The 26,370-nt window shown below is 51.3% G+C and overlaps 1 protein-coding gene across 4 annotated transcripts in view; it reads right to left on the bottom strand.

The window, feature by feature from the left end:
• Nucleotides 1-26,370, bottom strand: part of SIPA1L3 (signal induced proliferation associated 1 like 3) — a 215,495-nt gene that overhangs the window by 72,576 nt on the left and 116,549 nt on the right. For all 4 annotated transcript variants that reach the window (XM_016165239.2, XM_036231607.1, XM_016165240.2 and 1 more), the window contains exons 3-7: nucleotides 15,026-16,832; nucleotides 11,275-11,405; nucleotides 3,563-3,751; nucleotides 2,532-2,706; nucleotides 87-190 (exon numbers count right to left, since the gene is read on the bottom strand). In XM_016165239.2, the coding sequence (XP_016020725.2) occupies nucleotides 87-190; nucleotides 2,532-2,706; nucleotides 3,563-3,751; nucleotides 11,275-11,405; nucleotides 15,026-16,532 (2,106 nt within the window). In that variant the 5' untranslated portion in view covers nucleotides 16,533-16,832. The remainder of the gene's footprint in view (nucleotides 1-86; nucleotides 191-2,531; nucleotides 2,707-3,562; nucleotides 3,752-11,274; nucleotides 11,406-15,025; nucleotides 16,833-26,370) is intronic.

Here is a 26,370-nt window from a genome sequence, read left to right as displayed (position 1 = left end):
AGGCAGCCAGCTAACAGTTCTGGGGAGGGCGGTTCAGCTGTGTGTCAGATGGAAATCACGTGCCCCCTGCCCCAGCCCCTACTGACCTGCTGTCTGTTGTTGGGGGTGTAAGGGAGCAGGGTGGAGACGTGGAACATGATCTCATAGTCCTGGTACGTCGTGTAGAGGGAGTGGGTTCCCGTGGAGTCCGCTGAAACAGAAACACCAGTTAGCACCATGTTTCCAAAACCTCTGTGCTTCTGCCATATCCCACGTACCATCTGTGTCAGTTTTTAACTTGATGTTTTCACTTAATTCCACTCTTGAAAATTAATTACATTTACATAAAAAGGAAACCTTATATTACACACCCACCAGACTGGAAACAATTTAAAAATCTGACAGTACCAAGGGTTGGTGAGGACGTGGAGCAACTGGAACCCTTTTTTGTGGCTGGTTAGGTGTGTAAATTGGTACAACCACTTGGGAAATTTTTTTTTAGCAGTATCCACTGAAGCTGAAGCTAGGTTTAATGGGTGACCCAGCACCTCCTCTCCTAGGACCACAGTCTAGACGATCGCACACATGTGTCCTGGGATATAGGTACGAGTGTCTTCAACTGTTGGTCAAAAAGAACGGATAAACGAACAGGTACATTCGTATTATGGACAAATACACACGTAGGACAAGGAATGAGTCACGGCCTCCACATGAGTGAATCCCTGAATATAATGTTGAATGAAAGGCACCAGGCACAAAGAGCAGATACTGTATGGCTGCACTCACATGACATTCGAAAGCAGGCAAAACAAATTATGTTCCGTAGACATGCACACAGAGGTAGCAAAACCACAAAGAAAAGCAGGGAATGGTAATCATGATGGTCAGGATATTGGTCATCGCTAATAGCTCCATGTCTCAGAGGGGGAAACTGAGGCACAGAGTGGGAGCGATGTGCTTTAAGTCACACTTGCAATGAGTGGCAGCAACTGATGACTATCTGAGAACTAATTCTCTGTACGGCACTGTGCTAGGCATCTGATCCTCACGGCAAGCCAGCGAGGAGGCAAGCTCACGGCCATCACTTACTGGCAGACGCTGAGCCTCAGGAGCGGGCACCTGTCTGAGAAGGGGAACAGAAAGTCTCCTACCTCTTCTGAGTGTACAGCCCCTTTGGTGGCTCACCAACAAAACCACACCACTATCACTCATGCCTGCTGCCAGCTTCCTGTTGCCAGACAGCAGTGAGAGGCCTGTGCCCGTCGGGACACCGTGGGCCGAGCACTGGAAGGCTGGACAGGTCTAGAGCCTGGCGTAGAGTGAGGGCTCTGTATGCTAGGTTCAACTCCAGAGGTAAGCACAATTATTACCATAATTTTACAGATGAGGAAACTGAGGCAGAGAAGCAAAACTATTTGTCCAAGACCCCCAAACCAGCAACTAGAGCAATAAGATGCTATTCCTCCTACCACCTCCTTCATCGGAGGAGGTGAGGGCGAGGACGATGACAGCTGCCCGCACCTGCTCAACTCTTGATTCACCCATAAACTTGGTCTCCTCATCTGGACTTTCGTTTTTCAGATTAGGAAATTGAGGCTTGGCGAGGCAAGGCAAGAATGAGCAAGCAAGTCAGGGCCCCATCTCAGGCTTTCCGACTCAGCCTGAAAAACTGACCCGACGACAGCCCGCCCCCAAGGCCAATGCGCAATGCTCTCCCCAGGGAGCCATGACGCCAGTTCACAATGTCACCCATCTCTATCTCCCAATCTACTTATCATGAAACATTTCGATCCCATACATCATTCAAAATTTATGTACGATGTGCACATATATGCACAGGGAATGCTCTAACGTATGCTGTGCCTGCCACCTGCCTTAGGCAACAGCCCACCGCCGATGCTCTGTGGAACCACTTTCCAGTGACACCTGCCCTCTCCCTGGAGAGGCAGCCACCACCCTGCACGTCATGTTGGCCACTGCCTCGGTTTTCTTTAGTTTTATGATGAGAACAAACCTCTAAACAATACACCATTGTATGCTTGCAGAAGGCATCATTCGGACCTGTTCTGAGACCCGCTGGCTGTGCACAACATGAAGTATGTAGCTCTCATCTAGGCTGATGCCTGTTGCCCCAGTTTGTCACTGTCATACAACGACAGTGATATATATCCCAGTATGTGATCTTGACCAAGCAACCTCCTACCGCTGAGCCTCAGCATGCTCTCTTGTGAGACAGGTAGAGTGACAGTACCGTAACCCAGCATGAATACACCACGGTCCCGCCCCCGCACGCTGGGCGCCACTCGGTGCCTGCAGCTGTGAGCATGCAGGACACTGCCTGGCGTGCACGTGCACGTGTCCTCGGAGGACATGTGTAGCAGTGCCATTGCTGGGACACAGAGTTGGTGACTCTTCAGACTTAAACAGAACCTGCCCAGTGGCTGCGCTCCCAGCACTCCCGCGGCCCGTCTCTCCCTAGCATCTCCACTGGGTGGGCATGTGGTGGTGGCTGATCTAACCGGCTCCCCTACAAGGCTGTGGCTGCCACTTACTCTTGACATCCAGCTGGGCGGCGTACTTGGTGAAGCCCTTCAGGCAGACCTTCTCACCGATCAGGGAGAGGAACTCGTCGAAGGCGGGGCCGGCCTCCTCGTTGTTGTACATCTCCTCCTCTGAGCTCTGGCCAGCCCTACAGTACAGGATCCCCACTTTGTGTTTCCTGCAGAGCTGCAGAAGCGAGAGCGGCTTAATGGAGGCAGGCCAGGCAGAGATGTCGGAGGGAACAGAACAAACGGGGCTTTCTCAGGCGCAGAGCCCGGGGAGCTGCTTGGGGTCACAAGGGAATTCGGCACTAGAGCCAGAGAAGAAGGAAAAAGGCTTGGGGGCATGTCCCAGTTGTCCCTCTTCCTCCCTCCTATTCCAGAGGGGCATGACGAGGTGCCCATGCTGCCTATGCTCATCGTCTTGGCAGAAAGCGATGCTGCTCTCGCGAGTGAAAGAGACCGTTTGCCTTAGCCAGCTTCCCAGAGTAGGTGAACTGCAAGTGGCTAAGGCTCTGCAAAGGGAAATTCTGAAGGGCTCAGGGCTCAGTAGTATTGACACTGTTTTTAGGGGGTGGGTCCCCAATAACCATGTTTGTTAGATATAGCTCTGATTCCTCTAGTCATTGGTGACTGGACTAGGGAAAGACACCTGACCTAAGTGTGGGGCAGTCAGGTTCTCTTGGGACAGCGAGTCAGCCAGTGGGGCTCTGTTGTGGCTGTAATTCTAACAGCAACTCTATAGCCGACGGAGGCCAGTGTGCACAGAGGGAAGGAGACAGGACTGTGCACGTACATCTGTGTACGTACGTGCACGCGCGCGCGCACGCACGCACGCACACACACACACACACAGAGGAACCTGGTGGTCACCTTATCCTTAGACTATTTCCATCCTGAGACCCAGTCACATTCTGGCCCTTGGCACCCCTGGAATTAGGTAAAAGATCACTCCTTTTACTGAAAAAAGAAAAAGTGACAAACACAGAAAGCAGTCCCAGGAGCAGAGCCGCTGTGCCCTGGTGGCCCCGGCCCCGGCTCACCCCTTGCTCGTCGAGCTTCAGCAGCTGCTCCGTCACCTTGGGAGTGCTGAGAGCCAGCCGAAGGCAGTGGATGTTGAGCTCAGGAATGACATACTCAAGGGCGTCCTTCAGGGGCAGGCCCCGCCCTGTCCCATGCTTCGTGGCTGTGGGCGTGGCATCCTCCAGGATGGAGCCCCGCAAGGTGATGAGCTGTTCCAGGGAGACAAGAGATGGTTAGAAGGCTTTTGGGCCCCGAGAAATGATTAGAGCATGAAGGTGTCCTGCTCTCAAAGTGACATGCATGACAATCAGTAGCTTGGGATCTAGGGCCAGAAAGCCCTGAGTCTGGACCAGGAATTCAGCTTGCTGCCTCTTGGCTGTGTGATGCTGACCAAGTGACTTCCTATCTCTGAGCCTCAGCATCCTCTTTTGTGAGACAGGTACAGTGATAGTATCGTAACCCTGAAGGGGCACGGGGAGGACTAAATGAGACAGTGCAAGGAACATACATTCATTTGTTTTAACAGACATTGACTCAGAGCCGGGAAAAAAAACAAAGACCCCTGCCTTGTGGAGCTGACCTTCCTGGGGGAGATGGATTATGTCAGGGAGTAAGAAGTATAACGAATAAAAAACAAGCTGCACAGGGTGGGCACTTGAATAAACACTCTCATTATTATAGTATTATTCAATGTAAACATATTACCATAAGCTCTAGGTAAAATACCTGCCTGCCCTGGGTACTAGTACCATCCTGGATCTTGAACTGTGGCACTTGCTTTCAACCCGGTTTCCTGACAAAATCACGACGAGTGGTTGTGACTCAGTTGGTCTGTGGTAGGGCCCAGGTAAGCATGTATGTATACATTTAGATATGTGTGTGTACTTATACACATGCGCACATACACATGCGCGCACATACTCTTCTAATACCACTCCAGTGATTTTGATATGTAGCCGGGGTTGAAAATCTTTAGTCAAGCCAATCACAGCCATCTCGCTCCCCTTGCCCAGATGCTGCTTTCCATGTTTTCCCACAGCTGGCCACGTGACTGGTTTCGGGAAATGAGCTGTGAGGGGAATTCAGCTTGGGGAGAACTTCTGGGATAGAGTCCTCTCTGATAAAAAGAAAGCCCCTTTCCACCTGTCCATTTCTTCTTGCGAAGGACATTGGTGTGATGATGTTTGGAGCTGTGGCAGCCATCTGGTGATCATGAGAAAAGACACACAAAAAATCATGGAGACATCAATCCCTGTAGTGACCTAACTTCGGACTTCTTGTTAGATAATTAAATTAAAATAACTCCTTATTGTTTTAGCAATGGCTACTCAGGTTTCCTGTTACTTTGCAGTCAAAGCAATTTCTAACTGATATATCTTAATAACAAGTCACATTTACAAAGGTTTAGTCCACCACACCGCATTTCAGGTATGACAGCAGTTATCTAATTACATGTATGGATCCGTTCAGGGGAGATTTTATTATCCCCAGTTTGCAGATGAGAAAGCAGAAGCTGCAAGACGTTAGGAGACTTATCTAACATCGCCACAGCGAAGTGGCTGACTCAGGACTCCACCTTAGGCCTGACTTCTCCTAAGCTCATGGTTTTTTTTCTTTGATTTTTTTTTTTTTTTTGACTGTGAGGTATAATCTACACATGGAAGAGTACACAACACGTGGAAGTAGAGCTAAAGGAATTATTGCGGAGTGCGCCCCTACGTAATCACCACCTAGATCCAGAATACCAGGGTCCCGGCCCCTAGAAGCCTTTCTGTGCCCCTTCTTCCTCGTCTGATTTCTAACCCCATTAACTTATTTCTGCCTGTTTGTGGGTTTCATGCAGTTTGGATTCTTTTCCATCTTGCTTCTTTCTCTGAATGCTATGTGAGATTCGATCATGTTGCTGCTAGAGGCTGACATTTCCACCATGATGGATTCAACCCACTCTGCCACTGACGGGCACGGAACTGCCCCCATGTTTGACGACTATGAACAATGTGTTGGGAACATTCACAGAAGCACCTCTTCGTGCACAAGAACACATTTTCTTTTTCGTTTTATACCTAAAAGAGAAATTGCTCTGCCACCAGGCATGTTAACTTTTAATTTTACGGCACTGCCAGTCTTCAGAGTGTACCAGTTCGCACCCGTCAACCATGTCTGAGAGCCCGTTGCTTTGCGTCCTCACTAGCACTGCTCACTTGATGTGCCGCTGGCCACAGGTGCTGCCATGCTGGCCACAGGTGCTGCCACAGCTGCTCCAGCACCACACAAAGAGGGCACACCGAGGGTCTGCAGCAGCACAAGGGAAAACTCCCCACTGAGGAATTGTCACAAGCACCCAGAATCCAAGGGGCTCTGGTTTAACGACTGAGGGTAAGTGCTCACCCGGAAAACACGCTCCCCTAAGCCAGTGGGCACGGGATTGGGCACAGGATGAGTCAAAATTAACATGTCATGACTCCGCCTCTGAGCACATGGCCCTTGCCAAACAGGATCAGGGCAAGAGGCGTGTGTGGAAGGAACAGAATGATCTCATGCTTGGGAATTCCCAGTTCTAGCCTTGGTAGTTAATAAACAAGCACAAATCTCTCTTATCACAGGCAGGGTAGTGTTGAAATAGGTCATGAAAAGCAATACTTTCTGCTTTGCCCTGCCAATCTGTGTGGCCCTGGGACTGTGGGTTTCAATCAATGCATTGACAGAATCAGCATCTTTGTGTCCTGCTGACACTGCCCTGCAGTGCCCTCTGCTGGGGCCAAGGGACAGCGTGGGCCAGAAATCATCATTTCTCCTCCACACTGGAGACAGGTGGCCGGCCCATGGTCACATTTCGGCTCTGACGACTAGACCAAAAGCCATTATTTGAAAAGCTCCCAGCGTTTCCTTCTCTGTGAGGCAGAATAAGTAGGGCATTGGCAGTTTGTAGCAAGTGGCCACCTCTCCTCCCCACCTGGTTCTGCCCACCGTCACGTAATAGTCCACCTGGACTGTCACAGCAGCTTCGTCGGGGTCTCCGTGCTCCTGCCCCTACTGTCGCCCCACCCTAGCTTTCTTCCTGTAGCAGCTCGAGTCAGATCATATCTGATCTGTACAGAACCTGCTAATGACTTCCCATCTCTCTCTGAATAAATTCTACACTCATGCATCTCGTTGGGGTAACCAGTCAAGCGAGCCGTGAAAGGGCCTCACGGCCACGTAAGCAAGGACGTTCCTATTTGCGCAGGTGGTTCTCGGCTAGCTCCCACCCAGATGTGTCCCCGCCTTACTCTGTGCTGGATGGTGGGTGTACCGCATAAGAACTTTTCAGACTGATCTGAGTTTGAATCCTGGCTCTACCCCTTCTCTAGCTGTGTGACCCTGGGCAAGTCGCTTCATTTCTCTGGGCCTGTTTCTCATCTATAAAATGGGGAATACAGTGCCTGCCTCAAAGAGTTACCAGAATTTAATAACATGATCCATGTACAGTGCTTAGCATTATAGCTGGCATACAGTAAATGCTCAATGTGTTTGCCATTATTATGTGTACACATGTCAAATGTATTTGTACAAAGCCATGGATGCAATCAAGAATTAAAAAAAGTTTAACCTTGAAAAGGAAGCTAGTTTGCTTCCCTCCCAACTTAACGTTATACTTATACGGATTATACAGATACATGCATAATCAGAGGTACCTACTGAACACAAATGAGGTCTCAACTGATGTACCATTACGCTTGCTTTCTTCACTTAAATATGAGACTCTCCCTTTTGTACGTGGCCTACTTATGCACTCTTTAAATTCTTAACAATGAGCGACGGTTAACTTTTTAAATAAAGAAAAAAATGAAAATCCAAACTTCTAACCCTAACAAAACTAACATCTGTCAAAAACTCATGTTTGAGGGACTAAATGGAGCCCACAGGTCCTGGTGGGCCAGCCAGGGAAGCCCTGGCCTGAGCTCATCCTGCCCAGGCTCAGGAGTGGGGACCGGGGCCCGACATTTATACATGTGCATCCAAATCCCAGCTCCGAGTCTGTCCCCACCCCGGCAGGGAGCTTGGTGCTGGCAATGCTCACTTCCCATCTGCCAGGAGATGCGGGCCCACTCGACTGTCTGCTCGGCGGCTGGGGGTGGCCATCTGGGGTGGGCCAGCCAGCCTGCTTGGAAAACAGCCTGGGCCCCTCACTCTGGCCCCCACACTTCAGTTTATAAGAGCCTGATGTTGTGTGGAAAGGAGGACAGAACTCTGTCAGCTCCACCCTTGCTCCCCAGCGAGGCCCTCTGACCTCAGGGGAGAGTGTGGTGGCCACGGCAGCAGTGTCATCACAACGGCTGCCACTCAGAGCACTTGCTGCCCTGTAGCCTTGTGCTGCTACATGCGTCAGTCCAAGAGAACCTTCCCGCCACCTCAGGAGACGGGGAAGAGCACAAAGCCTATTTATAGGTGAAGGTACTAAGGGACCAGAAGTAAAACCATCTGCCCAAGTCAAACCTGACCCGACAGCCAATGTGCAAATGGTTAAGAGCATGGGCAGAACCCAGGCAGCCGGGGTCCGCGTCCCAGCTCTGCCACAGGGTCACCCTGATAAGTGATTCTCTCCCTGAGCCTCAACCCCCTCATCTGTAGAATGAGGATAATAATGGGAACCCCATCATGGGACTGTTGAGAGGATATGAAGGCCAGTGCAATATAAAACACCTAGGACAGAGCCCAGCAGGGATGTGTGCTAAAAGCGTTAGCTATCATTGCTGTTACTACTGTTGTTACTTCTGGGCTATGCTACACAGCCCTCTGCTCTACCTCTGCCACAGAGGTACCTCATGAAGGGTCAGGCAGACCTTGTTGGTCACTGCCCTTGCCTCCAACTCCAGAGGACAAGGTCCTCAGACCTGAGTGCCCAAGAGGGCAGCTCTGCAAGGGGTTTGGCCCTGCGCTAAGTCTGGGTATGGCCTGTGCACGTGTGAGCGCACAGAAAGGGCTGCTTGTGGTATCAACCTCACGGTGGGCTCAAGTTCACAGGGCTGACTGCGGCGTGATGAGGGCACAGCAGACTGAGAACTTCACTGGGCTCTCCCCAGGGCCAGGCCCAGCACTGCCTACTTTACACACATGCTCTCATAAGCCCACACAACAGTCCTGTGAGACTGGGATTCCCAAGGGAGAAACCAAGGCTCTGAGAGAAGAAACTGCAGGCGCAAGGTTTCACAGCGGCTGAATGGCCAAACCAGGACCCATACCAGGTCTCCAATATGCCTGGCACAGTCCTGCCTCAGGACCTTTGCACTGGCTAATGGCTGTTTCCTCCATCTACAATGCTCTCCTTCCAAATGTCCACATGGATCCTCTCACCTCTTTCAGGTCTTTAAGTTCCCAGTGAGACCTCCCTTAACCATTCTGTCTAAAAAATCTAACCACCCCTCACACTTAACAGCTCTCTCCCTGGCTTGACTTTCCACCTGTCACCATGGACCACACTATGTAGTTCGCTAAGGTATCTGCGCATTGTCTGCCTCCCCCCCAGGAGTGCGGCACACGTATACTTCTGCGGCTTTACTCACTACTGACTGTCCCTTTGGCGCACAGCACAGGGCTGTCAGGGGTGGTGCTAAGTGAGTCTCTTGTGGGGTGGATGAATCCCTGACCTGTGCCACTGAGCCTTGGGCCCAGCCTGGAGCAGAGTGCAGGCTAGTTTTGTGGGTGTTGGGGTATAAAGTGGACAGAAGCGGGCACAAGCCAGAAATGGCACTAAGACAGTTTCAAATTTATTTAGAAGGAACCCCAGCAAAATATGATACTCTGACCCAGCATCTCTGCACCAAAGTCTCATGACTCTCGGAATGTGCAGTGCACTCTGGCATTTTAAAAATTCATTCTACATATTCTATTTTCATTAAAACACAACAACAGTAACAACATAAAAACACTGGCACTCTTGTGTTCACAACTCATGAATGGGTCCGACATGGTCTGAGCTGTTAGTGGAATCCCAGAGGCAGCCGAGCGGTGGCTGGGGTGCAAGCTGACACCTCACCCTGCCACTTACTGGGAGGTGCTTTGAGCAAGTCCCTTAACCTTTCTATGCCTGTTTTGTCATCTATAAATGACAACAATGGTGCCTTCATCACAGAATTGTCATGACCTTTAAATGAGTATAGAGAGGGTACAGAAAATGCCCAACACAGTGTCACGCAGATTTCCAATATGATAACGATTGTAGTAATTATTATTTATTAAGTATTTGTCATTGTCATTTCACCTAGCAGTTCCCCAAATGTCACAGAACAGTATGATGCAGTGTCAGCTGTCACCTCACATTCTGCCCTGGTACTCATGTGGCCAGAAAGGTGAGGAGGGGAGTAGGGGGCTGGGGAGACAGAGGGGCCGACGACCACCTGCAATCTGGGGCATGACGTTTTGGGGCTGTCTCCCCTCAGGGGCCACAAAGCCTCTGCATCATCACATCCCCCCTGAGCGGGAAGGTCTTCGTGACGGGCAGGGCTTGGGCCCTCAGTGCAGCGTCCGTCAGTCTGGATGAGGCCTGAGCTCGGCGGGCACCAAACCCAAAGTCCCTGGCAGCAGCTGCCTGATGGGCTCCCATGTCTGAGCCAATGCAGGGTTGAAGGAGACCCATTTTGAGGGGCTTGCCCAGCTGATGATGATGGTCCCTTTTCTGGAAAGGTCTTTTAGAAGTCTCCATCATTTTTGCTGGCCTGGCTCCCCTCTTTTTGCTGAGGAACTACTGCGCCGCCTCTTTCAGGTGGCTCTGATGGACCTGTCAGTCATGGTGCCCTGCCCTGCCCCAGGACCCTGGGTGGACCGTATATCCTAGATCTGGCCAGTTTCCTCTGTCACCTCTGATTACAGTGACTGGTCCAGGGCGTGGACATGTAATCCAAGCAGAGCCAATCAGAGCCCTTCCCAGAGATTCAGCAGGTAAGAGTCTTTCCTGTGGAGAAGCAGATTTAAAGATGTGGAAGACTTGGGCAGCCAGTCTCCATTTTCCCATGACATGGAGAGAACGTGTTGGTGGCAGAAGATAATGACATTCACAGTGTAGAAAGCAGAGCTGAACGGATCAGAGAGAGAAAGCAGTTCTCTAACGCTGTCATGGGAGTCCCCAGGTCTGCCATGCGGAAGCCAGCCCCACCCCCAGATCTGCAGTTACCTGAATTCTTTCTGACTTAGGCCAGTTAGATGTAGATTTCTGTCACTTATAACTTAAGAGTCCTAATCAAGCAGGGTGCCCCCAACAGGCCTTGTTCCCTGGCAACGGTTGACCTGTAACCCAGGGGAAGACCTGTGACCAAGCGGGAACAATGGGATTCTTGACTCAGAACGAAGAGAAGTGCAGGGAGGTTCTGGATACCAGCAGCAACAGCAGCGCCTTTGGCCCAGTTCCTGCCCTACTCTGCAGGGCACCTCACGGTTCTGAGAGAATCCCCCACATCTCTCCCTCTATTTCTCACGCTAACCAGTTAATCTCTTGCAAATGGAAGAATCCTGGGCTCTGTAGTCACATACACCAGATTCTACTCCTGGCCTGGCTGCTTCCTCACCGGTCTCAGACATGTCCTTTACGTTCTCTTCTGTAAAGCGGAGGACGAACAGGACTGTACTCGTGAGGTTGTTGGGAGGATGACACGGGATGAGGCAGGGGACATGCTTCCCACAGAACCTGGCGCAGAGCAAGGGCACACAGATGTGAGCGGCGATTATCTATATAAAAATAGCGAGTGATGGGACTTACCTCACGGGTCCGGAAGATGATCCTGTATTGGTACTGAGGCCCATGGTCCTTGTGGTCCTCCAGCTTCTCCCGCTTGATGCTCACAGCCACCGGTCCCAGCTTCTCATCCACACCAAAGTAATTGGCATGCTCTGAGAGGGAAGAGCAGGTGAGTTCAGAGTCAGCTGTCAGGGAAGGAGGGGTGACGTCCCTCAGCAGGACTGCTGAGGGGACAGCTGGGGCAGGCTCTCAGGCCTGGTCACAGCCATACTCAGTGGAGAGACCGTAAGAGGTGAACGCCCACTTTACTACACTACATCTTCCAAGTCACACAATGTTTCTGAGTCTCAGTGCTCTCATCTGAGAAACGGGAGGGCTGATGGGAGAGTGAAATGAAGCTATACGTACAAAACGCTCAGCGCAGCGCAGGACACACGATAAACCCAGCCCCACTGTTACTACTCCGTATGTGCAAATGTTCATCAGCTTAGCTGCCAACCAGCCCTCGTGAAATGGTTAAGAGTCTAGCTAGAGAGCCTCCGGGCTAGCTGAAATCCGGCTCTGGCACTGTTGGATGGGAGGTCCAAGTCACTCGACAGCCTTCTTGTCAGTAAAACTGGAGCAGCAAGGATGGACCCACCTCTTGGCACGGTGGTGAGGATTAAGTAATTTAATAAGTATGAACACTCGGCACAGAGACAGGCACACGGTGAGTGTGTGAGAAGTGTTGGCCATTCCCATTTCCGGGGCATGATGTTTGCCACAGAAAAGGGACCAAGATTCAAGTCCCTAAGCATCACTTCTCTGATCACATTTCTACAGATGGAGGAAACTTTACGACTCCCCCCTCGTGCTGGCGGTGATGAGTCATAGAGGAAGTCTCTTGCTCTCTCTCTGAAGTGACAGCTGTCGCCCCCTTCTCTAAAACATGCTGCTCTTTTACAACCTGTCCAAACAGGTCTTTCTGGTGTATAACCATGTCTCCTGCTCATGCGGGGTGCCACCAGCAGGCTGACTGGACCCAGGCCCACGACGCCGGCATCTCGCCACGGCCAGAAACCGCTTCCCACCCCAGGGCTCTGATGGTGAACTGATGGTTCCTACTCTTATGAGACGTTCTTGGCCAATTAAAGGCTTATCTAAGGCCCAAATAATGTGTGTTAATTAATGACCCCAATCAGAACAGCACCTGCAGTGGGTTAAATACTCAACCCAGGTGGTCAGAGAACAGAATAAACACTATACTCCGCAAATACAAGTTCGCTCCTGAAGTGGTTGCTGTTTTTTTTTTTTCTTTTTTAAATCTGCCAATGCATAACTAGTACCCTGCATACAGTAGGCACTCAATACACAATGACCACCAACAAATTAATTTATGAGCTTCCAGGAATACAAAGAAAGTTTTTTGAAAAAACAGCTTTTTAAGTTTACTGATGAGTATTTACTACCTGCCTGACGAAAAACTACATTAATGTATAATCTCATTCATGCTTCACCACAGTCCTTTCAAGTAGGTATTTCTATGTGTGAGTTAGAAAAAACATGTTCTCTGTTCGCTAGGTACAAAATATGTATAAACGTAAAATCCAGTTTTGATGGGTTATTCAAATCCACTACAGCCTTACTTTTTGGCTATTAGATCCGTCAATTTCAATGAGACCCCTGTCAGCATTTCCCATTGACTGTAGATTTGTTCACTTTTCCTGTAGCCATATCGGTTTTTAATTTATACTCCCCTAAACCAGGTTGCCAAGTACAAAGGTGAATTTTTAAAAATTAGCATGAAATGGCCTTTCCTGTTCTTCTGACACGTGCTTTGAGCCTTGACATCCACTTTGTGTGACACTGACGTTGCCTCATCTGCTTTCTCTTGGCTAGCGACTGTCTGGAACTTCTTTCTTCACTCTTTACTTTCAATTTCTGTGTCATTTTGTTTTGCAGCATAAGATACTGCGTTAATCATGTCCATTCCTCACATGAGGACACAGAGTCCAAGGGGTGAAATGTGTCACACAACTAAGAAGCTATGGAACAGACGCCCCAAGCCCAGTGCTGTCTGGCTCCAGAGCTGAAGCTGCAGACTGTACTCAGCCCTGTCCCAGTAGATGTTCGTTATGTCTGACTAGGACACTGCTTTAAAAAAAATTTAAACTAGTTGCTGTGGAGTACTAGCTACCTATCCATTATCTGTTCCATTTTAAGATAACCCTCTAATCTTGGGGAAAAAAAGAGGGGGGCTGCATCTAGCTAAAAACCAATATTTCCCAGTCTGCCTTGCAGACAGGAATGGCCAATAAGCAGAAGCAGTTGGACGGGGCTTCTAAGGAAGCTCTTTAAAGGCAGTTGACTTGACAGGAGGTCTGCCTTTTTGCTCTCACCCTTTCCTCTTTTTCTTTTCCTGGAAACATACATGAAATAGCTGGAGCTCCAGCAACCACCTTGGACCAGGAGACCACCCGAGGGCTGGAGGCCATGCACTAGGGCTGGCATCCCACTGATGCTGAGGAATAACCGTAGCAGCCCTGGGCTGCTGACCTCTGGTCTTCCTTATGACAGAAATAACCTTCTATGTTGTATAAACCTGTTACTGGCAGTTATAAGCAATTCTGAATTCTGGCAACTGATACGGCTGCCAGAATTTAAATTTAGAAGAATCCACATGAAAAAACTCTGAATTTCAGGAGAATCTTGAAAAAAAAATTAAACAGGCTAGCAACCCTGTTTAATTTCCTGCGTGACAACGGTGAGCTGGAGCTGAGCAGGAGCTGCTCTTTGCTCAGTCCCTGCGTGGCCTGCTTCACTTCTGTACGTGTGCTGCCCGAGTTTGTGGTCTCTGCACTATGCTATGCTGCCTTATGGGATGGCCCTGCAAGCACCGATGAACCTAATGAGGCATGAAGCCCATCTCTTCCTGTCATTAACACCTTTCAAACATTGACAACTCCACCTTCAAAGGAGACCCAGAACCTGCCTGCTTCTTCCCCACCCCTACTTCAGATGCATCCATCAGCATCTCTGCCTGGACTACTGCAGAGGGGGGCTATGAATGGCCGAGGCAGATCAGGGCCCTCTCCTGCTCAGAACCCTACTGTGGCTCCATCTCACTCAGGGTGAAAGCGAGAGTCCTTACCATGGCCCACGGTGTCCCACATGATCTGCCCTGTCCCCTCTCTGCCTTGGCTCCTTCCACTCTCCCCGTCAACCGTTCCAGCAGCAATGGCCTCTTTCCTATTTTTTCAGAGTTCCAGGACTACTCTATTTGCTGTTCCCAATGTCAGAAACCCGGTCCCCAATCTCCTACCTCCTTCAGTTCAGGACTCAATGGCCCCCTACCTAGGAGCCCCTCCCTGATCATTACCTATTGAAAATTGCAAACTCCCACCCTGACACTGTTTCTCTCTTCCCTGCTTTACTTTTCTTCACAGTACTTATCACCCTATGGTGTTTATGTATGATGTATTTTATGTATGTATCTAGTTTTATGGTTTGCCTTACAACCCTAAGACATTAAGTGCTAGGAAGACGAGGTTTTTGTGTTAAGCTGGCCAATATTGTATGCTCAGGCTCTAGAAAGTGTCTGGCACACAGGTGAACCAAGCACATACTTGCTAAATAAACGTGTTACCTATTGTCTTGCATAGCTCAAGGTTCTGGAGTGCCAGCCATATGTCTTGAGGCTCGCTCACTGCGTCCTCGCGCCCCTACGCCCACCCCGGCCGGTCCCTGCGCACACTGAGTGAATGAGCAGGGGGCGTCCCACTGCCCCGGTCACCTTTGCCCACGAAGTAGTCCTGGTAGTAGCGGGCGCCCAGGTCCACATGCTCGATGCTGTAGTGTCGGGGCCGACTCTGCGTCCTCTGCTGCTCCTTGGGCACTTCCAACACTGAGATGCTGGCGTTGGTGCGGTAGGCGCTGAGGGTGGGCTCGGCCAGGCGGCCCTCGGTGCCCCCTGGGGAGCCCGCTGAGGCCCGGGAGAAGCTCACATTGCGCTCGCATTCGCCTCCGATCTCATTGCGGAAGTGTGGGCAGCTGAGCAGCAGGTCATTGCTGTTGTCATCACCCAGGTCCTGCTCCAGGTTCTCTTTGCAGTTCAAGTCCTCTGTGCTGGTGAAGGCTGGGTCCAGGCCCCCGAGGCCGTGTGCCCGCGACGCCGTGAGGGACGCCATGGCTGAGGCGGCCGAGGCCCCTGTGGTGGTGTTCCGCCGCTGGGCCACGGACACCCTGTTGGCGGCCGCCTCGTGGAGGTCGAACAGCATGCTCTGCACGTCAAAATGAGCGAAGCTCTTCTGGCAGACCCATGGCCTGCTGGCCTCCGGCGGGCTCCGCCCCTCCTCTGCGTCCCCTGGGGACCGGCCCATGTCACCCTCGGGTTTATTGCTCCTCAGCTTCCGGAAGATGGACGAGTCCACTGCGTCCCCACTGCCCAGGCCCCGCACAGGCTTCTTGCGGGCCCGCTCCTTCTCCTTCCCAGGCTGCAGTGGGAGCATGCTGTCCCTGGTGGGCTGCCCGTTACGGGGGTCGCCCTTGGCCCCGCTGCTGCCCGCTGTGAGGTTTGGGCCATGATCGGCCTGGAGGAGTTGGCTGAGGCTCTGGGAGCTGCGGGCCTCGGGCTGCTCGCTGCGGAGCCCGTTGAGGATGTCGAAGAAGCTCTGCTCAGGCACACCCTGTACGTCGATGGAGGACGTGCTCCCATACTCGCGGAAGAGGGGCAGCACCCCCGTGAGCCGCGCCGCTCGGGGCTCCCCCACGTCCTCCGCGTCACACTCGCTGAGGGTGATCTCGCTGTTGCTGCGGTGCCGCAGGGGGAGGAAGGCCCTGCCGGGGGACCGGGGCCACCCGTCCTGGAACTCCACATCCTTGGACCTTCTCCTAGAGAGTCGGTGAAAGGCTCTGGACCCTGAGGAAGCCGGGGTGCTGGCAGGGGGCTGCCCGTTCTGTACGCTCCTCATGGAATGGGCCGCTTTTGTGGCCTTCGTGCTGTCTGTGTCCTGTGATGGGCTCGGGTTGCTCTGCTCCCTCAGGGCCTCCCTCTTGGGCGGCCAGTCGGCCACCCTTGCGCGCACGCCCATTTTGGGCACTGCGGGGGTGCTGGGACTGGGGCGGGTGGTGGCGGTGGCAGGGCTCTCACCAATAGGCTGGGGCATGCCTCCGTTCTGGACCCAGAATCCCATGGGAGCATAGTCCCCCGTATGTGGCCCAGGGAGTACATCGGCCGTCCTGGCCCCACAGCTGGCTGCCAGGTCCACACCATCACTGGGGATGGGCCGATAGGTGGTCATAGTCCCCAGGCACTGGAGTGCTACTGGCCCCCGTAAGCTGTGCAGAAACTTTATGGGGTCCCCTGGCCCTCAGCCATTGTTCAGGGCTGCCAGTCCCAGGACGAAGGATGCTGGCCCTTGAAGTCTGACGGGAAGGTTGTGAGTCTGTGGAGTCCAGTTCTCCACCATCGCTGTGGACAACCGAGCCAGGACAACCTCGGGAGGCAGGTGCTGTCCCAGTGGCTTTAGTCTGAGTGGCTCAGCAGGGCAGAGCGAGCAGCAGATGGGGGTGAGGGCTGTAGGGGCGTCTTCCCTGCCATGCTGAAAAGGGAGAAAAGGCAAAGGTGAGAAGTGATAATACTGATCCCAGAGTGATTTTTTTTTTTTTTGACAGCTTTACTCACTTAAAAAGCTTCTGGAAATTTCCAAACATACCCTGAGTGGAGAGAAGAGCATGAAGAACCACCCCACCAGCTTCAACAGCCATTCATAACAGCGGTCTCCCCCTACCTGCGAAGGATATGCTGCAAGACCCCCCGGGGAACCCCAAATATACAACGCTTTTTCCTATACGTACATACTTACAATAAAGTTTAACATAAATTAGGCAGAGTAAGAGATTATCAATAACAACTAATAATAAAGTAGGATAATCATAACAATATATTGTAATGAAAGTTATAAGAATATAGTCTCTCAAAATATCTTACTGTACTGTACTCATCCTTCTTCTGGTCATGACATGAGATGATACAACACTACGTGACGGGATGAAGTGAGGTACTCAGAATGGCACGTAATTTACACTTATGAATAGTTTACTTCTGGAATTTTCCATTTAATATTTTCAGACTAAATATGGTTGATGGCAAGTAACTGAAACCATGGAAAAGGGGAACTACTCTATTTGCCATTTCTGTTTTTTATCCATCTACTCACTCCCACACTTTTTTTTGGACAGAATATTCTAGAACAAATTCCAGACAGTAGGCCATTTCACCTATAAGTACTTCAGCTTCTATCTCTAGCAGATGAGGCCTTTCAAAAAATAACCAGGATAACTTTATCACACTCATCCGGATTAACAAAAATGATTTAATACCATGTAACACCCTGTCTGCACTGTATTTCTTCCATCGCCTCAAAGGTGTCTTTGAGGGGTGGTTTGTTCCCATCGGGATCCAAACGAGATCCATATTTTGCTTTGGCAGCTACATTTCTTAAGTCTTGTCTGCTCTATAATGCACCTCCTCCCCTCTGCCCCCATCCCGCCTCATTTTGATGCCATTTATTTGTAGCATCTCTTGTCCCATGTAGTTTCCCACTCTGAGGATCTAGCTGACCTCCCATCGGTGTCGCTGAACACATTCCTCTGGCCCCTGTGAGTCCTGTCTATTGGTGGCTGTGTGTAGAGGCTGTACTGCTGTCAGCCTGTTCTGCAGCCCACTGGACCAGCCTCCCCACCAGAAAGGAAGTGGAAATGACAGATGAGTCACCATGAGTGCTGGCGGATTTGGGGAAGGGCATGTCTCCAGAAACACGCAGGATTAATAGATACTATGAGCCGGTAAATCAGCTCCCATCACTGCTGAGATATCCCCAGTGACTCCTTCATTAGAACAAAATCCAAATTCCTTCCACTGGCCCCCAAGCCCCACAGGATCTGCCCCCTGCCAGTCTCCCTGACACCTCTCCCAACCCCTGACAAGATCCCGTCACATCGCCTTCTTTTCTGTTCTTCTGACAGAGCAAACCCCATCGGGATATCTGGGTGTCCTCCCTTGCTCCTTCACCGGGCTGGTTCCCTCTCGTGGCGTCTATGAAGCCTTCTCAAACCAGCCCATGTAGACGGAGAAGCCTGGTTTCCTCAAAGCCCTTCTCTGTCACCCTCTCTGCTTTCTTTTTTCACCAAGTGAAATCATTCATTATCTATTTACTGTCTTTACCACTAAATTATCGGTTCCAGAATGGCAGGGGCATCTGTGTTGGTCACTGTTTGTTGTACGAATGAGCACATGGACAGCCTCCAACTTGACGTGTAAATACATCCTGACCTGTGAGGAGGGAGCTCCTGCTTCTGCATGGCAACCCAAAGCATTCTGCAGCATTATCTCCCTCTGCCTCTCTCTTGAACTTCTGAAAGATAAAACCCTCTGCTGGGGAGGAGGGGAGGGGGGAAGTGGGTCGCAGTCCGTGGGAGAACCTGTTGGTTGTCCAAGCAGCTGTGTCCCGTCCTCCTGCCAACAGAACTGATTCTGCTCGGGGCAGCAGAGTGCTGCGTTGGGCTGGGCATCTGGTTCAAGGTGACCAATAACTTTTCTTTCCCCTGGAATATGGAGCTGGACATGGCCACTCTGGCCAATGACTGCTGGTGCTTTCCGAGTGAGGAAGTAGAAGGCCTCCTGTGTGGGTGTGTGCATGCGTGTGCATGCGTGTATAGGGGGCATTTCCTAATTTATGCTCAGAGGTGTGGAGCGAGCTGGCAGAGGAAGACCACAGGGTAGAGGGGGCAGGCAGGAAGCAGATATGGAACAGGACAGTGGGGTAAGCCTGTGTCTTCTGAGAAAGTGAGAACCAGAAAGTAAGGGCAGTGATGGGGATGGAGAGCAAGAATGCACCCCTGCAAACATTCTTGAAGGCACTGCAGGGAGGCGTCCAGATGGGGCAGAGAAGGGGGAAGGAAAGTGGAAAACCCCCAGGGCCGGGCTGGTTAAGGGGACAGAACGAGGCCAGGTGAAGCTGCTGTGACCTGGACGGCAGAGGCATCCTTAAAGCGGCAGGTGGGTCTTGCCTCTAGTGACCGAGCCTTGTGAGACGTGGCTGTCTGATCTTTGGATTTGTCAAGAGAAACCAGAAATCTAGAATTGGAGGCAGTATATCCCAATTTGAAAAACAAATCTATCAGCAACAATAACACAACATGCAGAGAAGATCTCTAGAATGATTTTTAAGAAATCACTAGTAGTGACTGGGGGAGGGGAACTGGGTACCTTCGCCCCCACTAGCCCCCTCTCCTGCTTCATTTTTCTCCTTAGTACTTAGGATATACCCACTTATTTATCTTATTCCTTCCCCTCTCCACCCCCGTGAGAATGTGAGCTACTGTGTATCCCTAAGATATGTGTTTTGAAAGAAGGTCCAGGAAGGAGGTTTACTGTCCATGTATACCACTGGCTACCTCTTGACAATTATTTGTAAATATTTCTAGTCAACAAGTAAATACTTCTTAAGAACATTACCAACAAAAGCCACAATAAGGGTCAACAAAATAAGCGTGTGGACTGGGTCTGGTCAGGGGCTGCTGGTTCACGACATCTGCCAGAGACGAGGGCCTGAGGTCAGCCCCACACTGCACTAGGCGCTGGAGCCCAGGGCGGCCTGGGGTGTGTGCGCCAGCCGAGGGCACTGCCCGCGCTTCGCAGCACAGCTTACGCGTGGGTCAGCCTAGGAGGGTGGGGAGGGTTAGTTCTTTGAGGCCACATTCGCGATTGCTGTGGAAACCAGTGGCCCAGATGTGACCCTGACTTGCTTACACAAGTTCCCCCTGACAGATGGGCTTTGCTCATGGCATTCTGTTTCCAGGCCAGTGGGAACCCCCGATCCATTTTCGCTCCCTCCTGTGGAAACATGCAGATGTTCCCGAGGCCCCAGTCTCTTCGCACACATCCCTTTTCTGAGCAGGTGCAGCCGAGTCTCCCTGTGAGGCTCAGAGGCGGAGTGATCACACGGCCTCTCTGGGATTCAGAGACTGGTGCACCCTGGTCCCTTTCCAGCTCCCGCTTCCTCAAACTACTTCGCTCTTCTTGATGGGCAACTCCCGTTATGAGCCAGCCGGCCTGGTTACTGAAACTGTGACTGACTTTTAATCCGTAAATGGGGCTGTAACTCGCAGTCGCCGCTACCATTAGCGCTCCTTCATGTCTCTCTGGCAGCTCCAGCCCTCTCCCCTAAGTCACAGAGGCACAGCTGGGGTTGGACACGGGACCAGGGCTCAGCCGGCAGGTCCAGTGCACCGTGTTGGATCTATGCGAGGTTCGTGAGAGCACGGAAGGCTGGAGAGTGTCCTGTCATGGCGGGGATGTGGACCTGGCTTTTCCTGTGGCATGTAGTTGGCTGTATTCTACTTCCCACCACTGGACATGTTAGCTATACAAAAAATCAATCAATCAATCAATCAATCAATCAATAACAACAAAGCTACATCTATAATAGCAGGTACCATTGATAGGATCCTTCTGTGTGGTCTAGGTATTCTTTTTTTGAGCTCTTCACATTTGTTATTTCTCTTCATTTTACACGTGAAGAAACTGAGGCACGAAGAGATAAGGTAATGTGTCCAAGGCCATACGGCTACGCGGTGGCAGAGCTGGGACTGACCCAGCTGCTTCGTTCTTGAAGTCAGGCAGCCCTGAGTTCAAGCAGCAGCCAAGGTCCTGGACCTCTCTCCTCATTTTCCTCACTGGTGACACACAGTAAAATATCTCCGGATGCGACCACTCTGCTGAGTTCCAAACTCAGGTTCCTACTTGCGTACCTGATGCATCTGCAAACTTGGCATTCCCACCTGAACGCTTGATCTCCTCATTCACAAAACTCGCTCCTTCTCAGGAGAGTCAGAATGGGCTAAGCTATGCCACGGTAACGAGGGACCCCAAGTGCTCAGGGGCTTACACAACAGAGGTCTGTTTCTCGTTCACACTGCAGGACCATCATGGTTGGCCACGGCCCTGCTCATGCCAGCTTCGCTCCCACGTGACGGAACAGCCCTTAAGTGAGACTCTGCCAATCGCAGAGGAAAGAGACTTGGCCAAACCACACAATGACCCTTAGAGCTCCTGCCCAGGAATGACACGTGTCACTTCTGCTCACATTTTACTGGCTAAATCAAGCCATACATCCAAGACTGATGTCGACAAACTTCAGTGAAAGGCACTGGCTTCTATCCAAGGGCTCAAACCGAAATGTCAACGGGGCCCCTCACCCGCCCTCTCCCTCACTCCCAATGCCCAATGCACGCCGTCCTGGTGACTCCACACAGTGGTCCCGAGTCCATCCCTCCCTCCCATCATCCAGACTGGCCCGAGCTTCTATCACTTCCCACTGGCTGACTAGCCACAGCCTCTCTGGCGCCTCTGCTCCTGCTCCCCCAAAGGCCCTTTCCCACACGGAAGCGGAGTGATCTTAGGATAAAATGCGAAATCCTCACCTCAGCCCTCAGGGCTCCCCTTTCCTCTCCCCTTGCTCTCCCAGTGGTCACAATGTCCTCCTTTCAGCTGTCCTTCCGCCCATGCTCCCTGCTGCTCCAGGGCGTTGTACATGCCATTCCTGCTGCCCCTTCCCCTATCCAGGCAACTCCTTCTTGACTCAGGGCAAATGCCACTTTCCTCACGTGACCTTCCCTCTCATCATTCCTGCCCAATCCCCAACCTGAGCTCTCGGAGCACTTCTCTTTGGGAGTACCTGCATCTACACATGTAAGTCTTCTGCCATGTAATCAATTGTTTGCCATATATTAGGTTTGGGTGACTGCCCCTGGGAAGAAGCTGAAAGTAATGCATGGTGTGTGTGTGTGTGTGTGTGTGTGTGTGTGTGTGTGTGTGTGTGTGTGCGTGCGCACCCATGCATACACACATGCACACACTGCCCCGGCTCAGGCCTTTGCAGGAGAAGGGGCAGGTATCCAGGCCTTCTTCCCAAGTGGCCTTCCGTGTCTGGGCTGCCTAGAGTTGCCTCAGGGGTTTCTCCTCCATGAAAATGTGATCCAGTCATGGTGACAGGGGCTCAGTGGGACCCGAGAACTCTGGACAGCTCAGGGCTGCGGTACCAAGGCTGATGGTTACCCTTGGGAGCTCATGAGGAATGACGACTCCTACAGGCATGTACCTGACAATGCAGTTTCTGGGCACGTACAAGGCATTTATTTATTCATCCAGTAAGAACCAGTCCTTACAACTCATTCATTCAATTGTTCATTCACTCCTACAACCAATACCTACCACATTCTTACAAGTTATTCGGTACAAAAATTCATTTTAAAAAAGCACTAAAAATTTATTCATTTAGTGGACATTTACCAGACATGTATATAACTCATTCATTCATTCATTCCACAAACATTGTGTTAAAATCCATTTATTCAATATATTTCTTAAGCATCTACTATGTGCTACTGTTGTAGGTGCTGAAGATGTAGCACTGAGTAGGTCAGACCCTGCCCCTGCTCCCATGAACTTGGCTGAAGCAGAGGGAAGCCAAGTAAACACAGACAAAACAAGATAATTTCAAAAGGTGGTCAGCGGTATAAAGGAGTAAAATGTAACACTGTGGCAGGGGTGGGGGGGACGGGGTGCTACTGTCTACAGATGGGCGGAGGTTGGGAAGGCTGCCGTGTGGGTACCGTCCGACTTGGGTCCTGCATGGAGAGGGCACCTGCCAAGCACCAGGTGTGTTAGTGAGCAAGCCTGACAAGCATGGGCAGGAAAACTGGGAGCTGACAGTGCATAGGGCCCTCCGGGGTTGTTGTCTCAGGCAGAGCTTCTCTCTCCACCTGTCCATTAGAAGCACTGGGGAGCTTTGTAAAAATACAGGTGTTCACACCCCACACCCAGAGGGTCTGAATCAGCTGGTCTGGGGTGGGGCCCAGGCCTGAGTGTCTTTTAGAAGCTCTTTAGTTGATTCTAATATGCAGCCAGGGCTGAGGAAAGGAAGGAAGAGAGCAAAGAGAGGAGGGCCTGACACCAAGCCCCAGGGGCTGCAAATCCCAGAGGAGCTAGCACACAAGCCAGAGCAGGCCCAGACAGCGGCAGGCATGCGCGTGTGATGAAGGGCTGGGTAGTGTGGTCTGGGGACAGCCAGGTGGTCCACAGGAGTGGATGTTGCTGAGAGGGTCATGCATGTTGACAGTTACTGGTCTGAAAGGAACTGGTGACCACTGTAGGAGGTAGCTCAGGGGACTGCTGCTCCAGGGAGCCTTGTCTCCCAAAGCTGCCAGCCTGCCCTGTCTTCCTTCTTTCCCTCCACATCCCCAGCAGAATCACTCTGATCCTCCCTTTTGTTGTGCTCCCAGGGGTCTGGGGTCTGCACACACCTTGACTATAGGAGTTAGCCCACTGGATTTTAAGCCCGTGAGTACCTTCTGTCCCCCTTAGGCTTTGAACAGCCCCAAGTCTGCAGCGGACTGAGGTCTAGGACATGTGTTCTTGGCAAAGGGGCGAGGGGACGGATAATATGGCGATATGGCAGTAACAGTAAGGCTAACACTGTGACTTCTCCTGATGTGCCAGGCGTGGGGCAACAAACTTGGCGTGCATCAACTTTTGTGTTATAATAATAACGCTATAAAGTAGGGACTTCTGGCATGCCCACATTACGGATGAGACAAAGGTCACATGGCCACATCACTATGCCGGTAGGTGGAGCAGCTGGGAGGCACACTGACAGCTGGGCTCCCATGCCCTCACCACTAAGCTCGAATGAATGCTGCAAGCTTCTTCAAAATCAGTTCTGAAGGACAAAACTCTGGAGAGGCAGCCACAACTCAGTGGATTTCAGGGAAAGAATGTTTTCTCCCCGCTGTGTCCTTCCTCACTTTTTAGAAACTGAAGCATGCACTGGACTGCTTTTGTGCTCCTCCAGGAAAGATGGCTGGAACGGTTAGACACCTCCTCAGGACGTGCCGCAGCAGAGACGCTTGTCCATCAGCTCTGAGAGCAGTGAGCAGGGCCTCCGGCATGCTGTGTACCACTGTGATCTGTTTTGTCTTCTCGATGCTTCTGACACTGAATGTGTGGGTTTTCCACCCTGAGCAATTCTCCAATTCTCTGCAGACACCAACTGGTGCCCTACAATCTAATTCAATCCTGACACAAATTGCAGGCCCCACAGGCGAAGGGCTCAGTCTCACGAAACTGCCCCCCACTTCAGATGTCACCTACAAGTAGTGGGCTCCCAGGTTACCTGCCCTTCTGTCTGACTTGGCTACAAACCAGGGGTTCCCAAGACCTCCTCCTCAGGTTCAGTACTTTTCTGTAACAGCTCATGGGGCTCAGGGAAACACTTTACTTAGTATTTCTGGTTTGCCTAAAGGGTACAAATGAATAACAGAGGAAGAGATCATTGGGATGAGTCCAGAAGGGTCCTGGGCACAGAAGCTTCTGCTCCCATGGAGCTGGGGTGCACTACCTCCCAGCACGTGGGTACGTTCGCCAGTCTAGAAGCTGTCTGAACCCTGCTGCTTGGGCTTGTATGGAGGTTCCATTACGTAGGTGAATTGGTCAGATCACTGGACAACTGTGACTAACTCAACGTCAGCCCCAATCCCTCTCGAGGTCGGAGGGGTGGGGCAAAAAGTTCCAACTCTCTAATCACATGCCATTGGTTGCTCTGGCAACTGGCCCAAAGCCCGTGTTTGGATTTTTGCAAGCACATGTGCGTTCAAGGCCCTCCTCAGGACCCCTATAAGGTCCTACCCTGAATCTGTGTCCTGGAGAGAAGCCCTGGGAACAGCTTTGATTTACACGTCTTCTTCCAGACCTTTCTCTGTGAATCTACAAGGAAATGCTCGCGATGCCAGGGGATAGGGGGTGTCCCAGGCTGAGGGTGAGACTTCCATTTTGAAAGTGGCCACACGAGGGGAAACATGGCAGAGTGAAAGCCACCCCCAGGTCATGACCACATAGGATGCAGTCAGAAGGAGAGAGCACCGGGCCCCGCACCCACCTTGCCTCTAGGGTCCCCTGAGTCTGAAAATACACATCTCTCCCAGTGGAGACCCCTCTGTGGCCTGGAGATGCTTGCCCCAGATATCCGGAAAGAAAGGGTGCCCCATCTGTGTTCGCCTGCTCCTTGGTGAGGCAGAGGCTGTACTCACCCAAAGGGCTGAACCTGCCTTCTTTGTTTTCAGTTTGCTAACTAATATAGGTGAAGTTATATAGACTAAATGCTTGGATCACTACATGCTCATATGGAGAGAAATTAAAAGAAAACAAATTAATACTTTTATAGTTGTTTTTCACATTACCAGATCTCAGAGATGTTTCCTGACGTGGCAGCTGCAGCATAGTGGTTAGAAGCAGACTACCTAGGTTCAAGTCTAAGCTCTGCCACTTAACTACTTAGACCATGGCAGGACACTTAGCCTCTCTTAACCTCAGTTTCCCCATCTGTAAAATGGAGATAATAATAGGGCTTAACTCTTAGGGATGCTATGAGTTAATAAATATAAAGACTTAAAATACCTGGCATAGAGTGATATATAAGTATTAACTATTGTCATTTTTACTTATGTAATAATAAAAAACAAATCTCAAGGAAACAAATGGAACCAACGGCAGCCTTAGAATAAACTGTGGTTCCTCTGGGCTCAGGAGCCAGGTGGCCCAGGGGGGCCTGACTTGAATAAGAAGAGGGCGAGCCCCTCCTTACTGGCAGCCCAGAGCCAGGGCCATGAGGAGGTGGCCCCCCAAGTCCCTGTGGGGTCAGATGGCTTAGGCGAGGGTGTTGCTACCTCCCAAAGCACATGTGAATTGAACATCTTGTTCCAATTCTGGGCACAGTCCCACTCACTTCAAATGAGACTGTGAAATGCAAAATTAAAAAAGGATGCTTCCTGGAGTATGGGCCCATGTACCAGGCCCACCCTGGAGCCTCAGCCTCGCTTGTGCAGTGGGGATAATATGACGGAGCCAGGCGAGGGGCCCAAAAGGCCAATGAGTGGCCTCTGTGGGCACGGAAGCCCTTTAGGGAGACATGATCAAGTCTCTCGATCTCTCCTTGATCACAGCCACTGCTCCTCCCGGTGGTTGGATAGCCCAAGGGATCTCACTGTGCCAGGCAGTGGCAAGCCACATCACCTGATGTG

This window comes from Rousettus aegyptiacus, unplaced genomic scaffold, assembly GCF_014176215.1.
Source record: "Rousettus aegyptiacus isolate mRouAeg1 unplaced genomic scaffold, mRouAeg1.p scaffold_m13_p_14, whole genome shotgun sequence".
NCBI lineage: Eukaryota > Metazoa > Chordata > Mammalia > Chiroptera > Pteropodidae > Rousettus > Rousettus aegyptiacus.
Note: the sequence above shows the minus strand (reverse complement) of the source record. Positions and strands in the feature narration are given on the sequence as shown.